Below are 8,988 nucleotides of genomic sequence, written 5' to 3'. Positions count from 1 at the left end.
GCGGATGAGGCAGCAGATATATCCAACCATGAACAGCTCAACTTGGTTGTATGATATGTGGATTCCCTCGACAACATCCAAAAAATGTTCATGGAGTTTGTTGAGTGTGGTACTGGGACAACTGGACGTGCCATTGCTGACAAAATAATGTACACTATAACTGATGAACTAGGACTCGATATGGCCAATCTCTTTGAGCAATCATATGATGGAGCAGGCAACATGGCAGGAAAATTACATGGTGCAGCTTCTCGGGTTCTGGAAGTTGAGCCACAAAGGCAATTTACATACACTGCAACTCCCGTCAGTTGAACGTACCATATGCATAATGAAGGCTTGCAAAGTTATACCAATGTCCAATATGATGACTGTTATCAGTGAAGCCTGCAGATTTTATTTAATAACTCTCCAAAACGCCAGATTCATCTGGAGCGCTTCATAAAGAGGCCTGATGACTCTGGCCAAACCAGCTGAACTAAGGTCCTCGGTGTTTTGCAGAACACGTTGGATCGAACGTTATGATGTTAATGAAGTTTTCCTAGATCTGATACATACAATTGTCACATGCTTGGAGGATATGGCGACCTCACCCAATGAGTGGAACAGGGAAATTATCATTGCCGCTCGAAACTTGTGCCTGTCCATTACACAGTTTGAATTTGCGTTCTCACTGATTGTAACCAGTAAAGTGTTGTTGCCTACAAAAGGACTGTGTAAGAAACTACAGGGCAGAGACACTGACATCATCCGTCCTTATGAACATGTCGATGATGTCAAACACTTGGCTAGTTCAATGAGGGAAGATGTCGATTCTTTTCATGATGGATGCAGCTTTGGGCATGCAAAGGACATTGCTGGAACACTCGAATTGGACGCCAAAGCCCCCAGGAGGCGTGATAGACAGACACTCCAAAACAATGCTCCTATTGATTCTATAACAGACTACTACAAACGCAATGTTACCATCCCACTACTTGATCATTAAGACCAACAGTTGAATGAGAGGTTTTCTACAGTCCAAAAGAATGCCATCCAGGGAATGCAGATTGTACCTGCAATTCTCCTGATATCTGATATTGGACTCAAGGAGTTAACTCAGCAGCTGGTAACATCATACAACCAGAGAAGCAGTCACTAGAAGCTGAGCATAGGATGTGGGTGAGGAAATGGAAAGCATGGGAGAAAGAGGTACCTAGCAGTCCACGAGATGCTTTGCCATTTGCAGATGAGGATTTTTTCTTCCCTAACATCGGGATCATCTTACGCCATGTATGTACTATTCCAGTGACCAGCTGTGACAGCGAGCGAAGTTTTAGTGCCATGCTTCGGCCGAAGACCTGGCTCAGGAGCACGATGGCAAATGAGCGCATATACGACCTTACTGTAATGAATATCCACGATGGTGCACCCATCGATATTCCAAAAGCCATTGATGTGTTTGCAAGGAAACACAGCCGACGAGAATGCAATTTGTGGATTTTCTCTCCGACCATGCTGATCAGTGAGCACAAAATAACTGAGTTTGATTAAGAGCCCACTTGCATGTTATTTCGTTCAGTATATAACATGGAGCTCAGTTACACGCCACAATTTGACAGTTTTCCTATCTGTCTAAATACCTAGGCTGCTTCCCTCAATGAAAGGGAGGTAGCCAAGACAGGACGACACACTCCCCATTTACGCATCCAAACACACACATTTATTCGTATCTTAGCCCCAAGGGAAGAAAGGACAGATCCTCACTTCACCACATCACGCGAGGGTCAACTGCGCAGTGTAATCAGCGACTTCCGCAGCAGAGCCTGACAGCAGAGCTGGTTTACCCCTTAGGACTGTGTCACCATTTAATCATTCACAATTTCTCTCCGATCATTCCTATCACACAACCTCTCTTCCATGCTCAGCAGGCATTCCTCTCGCATCTAAAGCTCTCTTCACTCTGTCAATCCATCCTATTCGTGGTCTTCCTCTCAGCCTTACACCTACTTATCTGTTTCACCAGTCTAGTTATCTTTTTCACCAGTCGCTCTTCTTCCATTCTCTCCATTTGGCCAAACCATCGCAACACATTCTGCTCAACTCGATCAGCCATTTACTGCATAATCCCAGTTCTCCTTCTCACTTCATCATTTCTCACTCGATCCATACGCGTCACTCCACACATACTCCTCAGACACCTCATCTCCATTACATTGAGACTTTTCCTATCTGCTACACCCATATTCCATGTTTCAGCCCCACATAACGCAGTCAGTACCACTACACCCTCATACAGCCTTCTCTTTACATCCATTCTAAGCGAACGACATCTAAACACTCCATTCATTCCTCCCAGCACCTTTCCTACTCCATTCATTATAAACTTCACTTCTACATCTATTCTTCCATCCACAGCAACATGTGACCCTAAATACTTAGAACACACTACCTCCTCAAGCAACTCACCATTCAAACCTATATTCATCCTCCAACCATCTACCAACCTCGCACACTTCATCACTTTACTCTTATTCTCAATTACTCTCAATTCCCCCCTTTCACACACCCTTCCAAACTCCCCAACCAACTGTCTCAATCTCTCCTCTGAATCAGACACCAGTGCAGTATCATCCTCAGATTCCACTCTCTACCATCAGCATTCACCAGACTCAAACCTCCACCCAACACTCTTGCATCCACCTCCTTTACAACACCATCCATATAAATATTAAACAGCCAAGGCAACATCATACATCCCTGCCGCAGCCCCACTCTCACGGGAAATCAGTCGCTCACAGTATTTCCCACTCTTACACACGCTCTACTATTTACATAAAAATTTTTCACTCCTTTTAACAAGCTATCATGAAGTCCATACAATCTCAAAACAGTCCTCCCTATCAATTCTAGCATACAATCTCAAAACAGTCCATAAAGCTTCCCTATCAGTGCTATCATATGCTTTCTCTAAATCCATGAACTCCCAAAACACATCCTTGCCTTTTGCTAAATACTTTCCACATACCTGTCTCACGACAAACACCTGATCCACGCATCCCCTCTCTCTTCTAAAGCCACACTGCTCATCACCAATCACTCCCTCTGTGCCCTCTCTAACTCTCTTATTTAGCACTCTGCCATACACCTTACCTACAGCACTCGACAGACTTATACCCCTAAAGCTAGTACATTCATATTTATCACCCTTACCTTTATACAACGGACCCACACAAGCACTTGTCCAATCAACTGGCACCATACCGCTCACAAACACACATTCAGTAATCTAACTAACCACTCAGCAATAGTCGCTCCACCACCTTTCGGGCATTCCACAGCACACCCATCCATACCTTCAGATTTCCTTGCTTTCATCACCTTTACAGCGTCCTGCACTTTCTTCATCGTGATCAAAGAATCATTCAACTCTCCCAACACATTAATTCCTTGCACCCTTCCATCGGCCACAACCTCAGCCTCCTTTTCCTCCTCTTCATTTAACAGTGTTTCAAAATACTCTGCCCATCTCTTCCTTACTTCTTCCATCCCAGTTAACATCCTTCCATCCTCTGCTTTTACTCGTTCTTCCTTCCCAGATTCTCCCTTTTGCAATATTTCACCTCCTTCCAAAACATTTTCTTATTCTGTTGAATATTCTCAGTCAACCGCCTACCCTACCTCTCATCTGCTGCTATTTTAGCATCACGCACAGCCCTTCTCGCCCTGTTCCCCTTTTCCTTATACCTCTCATATGACACATCATCCTTCCTCTGCAGCCATACATCATACGCACGTCTCTTCTCAGCCACAGCCATACTTACTTCCTCGCACCACCATTCACTTCCCTTTCTGACACCACCACTCACTCGTCTCACACCACACACCTGTTCCGCATGCCCCACCACAGCACTCATAAAACAGCTGCCGTTCCTCCTCCACACTGCCATTTTCCTGATCTTTCACTGCGTTCCAGTCATCTTTCATCTTCTGATACTCTATCATTTTCTCTCTTTTATCCAACTCACTCACATTCAGAACCTTCCTTCCACACCTAATTCGCCTAGTTCTCACCCACCTCATACCTACTCTCATCTTTCTCCCTCCACTAGATAGTGGTCAGACATACCTCCACCCTCCCCTCTCAAAGTTCTCACATCCAGCATCCAATAATCTTTCTCTTACGCCTGGACACAACCACATAGTCTATCAATGCTCTATCAACAGCCCTTCCACCCTCCTGTCTCATCCATGTATACCTATAAATTTCTTTCTTCTCAAACAAGGTATTTCCAATCACTATCTCTCGCTCAACACACATCTCTATCATTAGTTCCCCATTTTCATTTCTTCCAAGCACACCATGCATACCAACTACGACTTCAACTGTTACTTTTCTCAATCTAACATTCAGATCTCCCTTCACATTTCCTCCAAAACTCTGCAGACACTCAACAACATCGTTCCAGAAATACCCCCTCTTCTGCATCCCTTTCGCTACCAGGCGCTTATGCACTCACAAATACCCACAACTCACATCCAAATTTCACTTTCACCCACATCAGTCTCGATGACACATTCTTCCATTCAATCACACACTGCTGCACTTGCCGGCTCGCTACCAAAGCCACATCTTCTCTCGCCCTTCCCCTATCTTCTCCTGACATCCTTCCATTCACACCTCTAAACTTAGACTCACCTTTCCCTCTCATCTTTGTTTCAATCACATCTAACACATCCAACTTTCTTCTCACACACATTCTCCCAGTCTCCTCCTGTTTATCCTCTGTCGTATTACAGCCAGCACATTCATAGATCCAATCTTCAGGGTACAGGGATAACTCAATCCCCCTTCCCTTTTTATTCCCTGTCTCATTGTAAGAATTAAAAAACAATTTATGGTTATTGTAATTGACTTGTTAATCTATTGTGTTACGGCCTGTTGATAATTATTGTATGTCGGCATCCTAGTGATAAACATATGTAATAATACGTTTTCTTTGCGATGTATGAATAATATTGCACTGAACAAAGTGCAGGTGTCTGAATTTTCATTCGAGTTTTACCTAATCCGTTTTTGCAATATCCAAGGGCAAATGAAAAAAAAAATCAAGGAGCTGACTACTGAAGTCAGTAACTTTGTGAAACCGACATGGAATAATCAAGGGGGTCCACAGGTCTCCTAAACAGAATTTTAGGGTGTTGAGACTAAAGGGCTCTTGAATAATGCCGAAAAAAAATTTGGGAAACACCCCCCCAAAAAACCTGAGTCCGCCCAAGTAGGATCCCACCAATTGTATACCGATGGCTCCAAGTCATGTGAACGTGTGGGTGCTATTGTTTGGTCGACTGAGTGTGCCCTTAACTTTCAGTTGCCGACTCATACATCTATGTTTACCTCTGAACTTTATGCAGTTGACAAAGCCGTAGACTATGCTGTTACCTCTAAACATGAATTATCATTATTTTCAGACTCTAAGTCAGCCCTTCAGGCAATTGCTTCTTGCACCATGGATTCTCCTTTACACTGCAGTGTAAATGAGTTATTAGAAAGGAGCATGTGGAATTACATGGAGAGACAGATTGACACATGAAGAAGCGTTGTGGTGTGGATGTGGATTTGATAGGAAGCGTTAGGAAAAATACATTGAGGTGATTTGCCCATGTGGAGAGGATGGAGACCGAGAGACTAACAAGGAGAGTGTATGTGGGTGAGTTGGAGGGAGGGAGAGGGAGGGGGACGCCAAGGACGAGATGGAGGGATGGAGTGGAGAGGTATATGAGAGAGGGGGTTGTGAGCCGGGAGCAGGGCAGTGAAATGACTGGGGACCGGGCGACATGGAGGCTATTTGTTTGTGACCACCCCTTACTGGACTAAGGCGTCCGGTAATAGATAAACAGACAGACAATGGCTTCTCATGAGATCCACGGCCGCATCATTAATAAATTGCATTCATGCAATAAGTCCTTCACGCAGATTTGGGTGCCTGATCATAGCCGTATTTATGGAAATGAGCAGGCTGACTGGCTTGCGAAGTCGGCCTTGGAGCTCGAGGAGACTTGGGACCAAGGCCAACAGAATAGGAGAGGCCAACCCACCAGCATGCTGAACTGTAATGGTTGGTGCAAGAGGCGGGTCTCAGGTGCCGTGACGTGTAAGAAAGTATGGATTGAGGGTAGTACGATAAAGTGGCTGTCAGTCCAAGCATGTCAAGTGCAGAGTACAAATCAGGGGGAACTCCGTTTTCTGTGTGTGGTGAACCATTCTTATTTCAGGGACAACTGACAATTTGTGGCACCTTTTAATGCAGAATGCCCAGTACTTGTGCAGTCTTTGGCTGCCACTCTGTACATGTAAAAAGTGGAAATATTGCTCTTCAAACATGTGAAGAAGGGTGAGGTAAATGAAAAACACAACACAAGGAGTAGTGGGAGAAAAAAGAAAGAACACCCTAACAGTGAAGAGAGAGAGAGAGAGAGAGAGAGAGAGAGAGAGAGATTTGTGAGCTAAGGTCCTGGCAGCATCTTGGTCAGGTAGAATTTAAACTCGTGAGTTAAATACAGTAGGAAAGCTTTTACTTGGCTGTCAAGTTAGTTTGATTTAGATTTGGTATATACAATAGAGATTTTTTTTTTTAGGTTGTCAAGTTAGTTTGAGTTAGAATAATTAAATACGATAGGAAAGGTTTTGTTAGGTTACCAAGTTAGTTTGAGTTAGATTAGTTTTAGTTTGGTTAAACTAAGTTATGTTAGGTAAGGGCAGGTTAGTTTCGAGTAAATAAGTTACTTTACCTTAAGTAAGGTTAGGTTTGGTTAAATTAGGTTAGGATAGGTTAGATTAGGTTAGGTTAGGTTTGGTTAGATTAAGTAGTTTTGGTTAGATTAGGTTAGGTTTGACTTGCCTTGATTAGAGTAGGTTGGGCTTGGTTAAATTACAATCACTAAAATTACAAGATATCTGCCTACGTATGGATGGAATCTCTAATTTCAGAAGAAATTTACGGATCTACTTTTTGGTACTTTCGTACTTTTCCAAACGGGCTGCAGCTGCCTAGTTTGTTATTTCATTGTGATAACATACTGCATGTTACCAGACATATTGTTTTTCCCATAGACGGAGTATCTGTGGTTCAGTGGTATCGTGCTCGTCTCGTGATGTGTGCGAGCGCAATCTAAGGTTCGAGCAGCTAACGTGACGGACACTTAACCCCTGAAATCCGATGATGGTATATTCTGATTTTCTTCTTGCTTCCATCACACAATTAAATTTAAGACATGACAGATTCCTAGTAGTAAAAAGGTTGAAGAGGACGTATCTTACCACTCCAGCTCGAAAAGTGTCGCTGAAGTTGAATAAAAAAAAGTCTGAAGGATGCCAGAATATGCTGGAAAAAAAAAAAAATCATTGGAGCGAAGTAGGGAATATGAGTGCAAATCGTATACCGGTTTATATTCTTGCTTATGTCCGCACATTGCTCGTTTACCGATAACATTCTGTTTCTTTACCGATAGCACCATGTCTGTTTACCGATAGCATCATTCTGTTTACAAATAGCACCATGTCAATTTACTGATTACGCCTAATCTGTTTACAAATGACACCATGTCTGTCAACGATTATATTCTGGCTGTTCACCGATTTTTTTTTTTTTTTTAATGAGAGGAAGGAGGAACCAAAGGCCATGAGCCCGCAGTAACAGTTCCCTCCAAGAGAAAAACGAAATACAATAGAGAGCCAAATTCAAGATCCGATCATTTTGAGATGCCTGGACACACTGCGTTTGAAAGAATGGAGATCATAGGCAGCAGGAAATACAGACAGAGGGAGACAGTTCCAGAGTTGACCTGTTGCATAAGTGAAAGACTGGGAGTAACGGTTAACTCTTGCATTAGAGAGTTGGACAGAAAAGGGATGAGAGTTTGCTGCCAGACGGGTGCTACGCGCCCGTCGTAGGGGTGGAGGAATGCAAGCAGACAGTTCAGAGGAGCAGTGACCATTAAAGTAGCGATAGAAAAGAGATAAAGATGCAACAGTGCGGCGAAGAGACAGAGGTTGAAGGGAGTCAGTAAGAGGAGGAGAGTTAATGAGACGAAAAGCCTTTGACTCCACCCTATTGAGAAGAGCTATATGTGGGGAGCCTCCCCACACATGAGAGTTGTACTCCACACAGGGGCGGATAAAACCCCTGTATACAGTCAACAATTGTGCAGGGGTAAAGAAAGAGTGGAGTCGGCTTAGCACACCCAATCTCTTGGAAGCAGATTTTACAAGAGATGTAATATGATCTTTCCAAGATAAGTCCCGAGTAAATGAAACCCCAAGCATGTTCAAGGATGATGCAGGATTAAGCTGAATATTATTAAACATTAGTGGGTATACTTGTGGAAGATTTTGTCGGGTTGATAGGTGTAAGAACTGAGTCTTAGATGCATGAAAAACAACCATATTATTTTTACCCCAGTCAGAGATACGAGCCAAGTCAGACATTAGGTGTGCCATCGCCTCATCCCTTGTTTGTTGAAGTAACTGTTGAGATGGGCGTTGCGGGAACCGAATGGAAAGGTGAAGGGTGGAGTCATCAGCGTATGAGTGGATAGGGTTAGATGTACAGCTTAGAAGATCATTGATGAATAAAAGGAAGAGAGTTGGTAATGGGACAGAGCCCTGAGGAACACCACTGTTGATAGATCTTGGAGAAGAACGATGGCCGTCTACAACAGCGGCTATAGAACGACCAGGAAGGAAGCTAGCGATGAAGGCACAGATAGAAGGATAGAAACCGTAGGAGGGCAGTTTGGAAATTAAAGATTTATGCCAGACTCGATAGAAAGCCTTTGAGATGTCAAGTGCAATGGCAAAGCTTTCGCCAAAGTTCCGAAAGGAGGATGACCAGGAGTCTGAAAGGTAGGTGAGAAGATCGCCAGTGGAGCGTCCCTGACGGAACCCGTACTGACGATCGGAAAGAAGGTTGTGATAGGAAAGATGCCTTAAAATTTTTATATTGAGAATTG

General features: G+C 43.5%; 1 protein-coding gene across 1 annotated transcript; it reads left to right on the top strand.

The window, feature by feature from the left end:
* The first annotated feature begins 1,152 nt into the window (after positions 1-1,152).
* Positions 1,153-1,530, top strand: LOC145411600 (52 kDa repressor of the inhibitor of the protein kinase-like). Its single transcript, XM_080281611.1, has one exon. It carries the CDS (start codon positions 1,153-1,155, stop codon positions 1,528-1,530), a length of 378 nt encoding a protein of 125 aa, XP_080137737.1.
* The last annotated feature ends 7,458 nt before the right edge of the window (positions 1,531-8,988 follow it).

The sequence above is a fragment of the Coenobita brevimanus genome, chromosome 90 (genome assembly GCF_032717465.1).
Source record: "Coenobita brevimanus isolate Jiangsu-jjx chromosome 90, ASM3271746v2, whole genome shotgun sequence".
Lineage (NCBI taxonomy): Eukaryota > Metazoa > Arthropoda > Malacostraca > Decapoda > Coenobitidae > Coenobita > Coenobita brevimanus.
Note: the sequence above shows the minus strand (reverse complement) of the source record. Positions and strands in the feature narration are given on the sequence as shown.

Excerpts from the sequence above, each read along its gene's own strand:
- LOC145411600 (XM_080281611.1), top strand. The coding sequence starts at position 1,153 with ATGTGGGTGAGGAAATGGAAAGCATGGGAGAAAGAGGTACCTAGCAGT.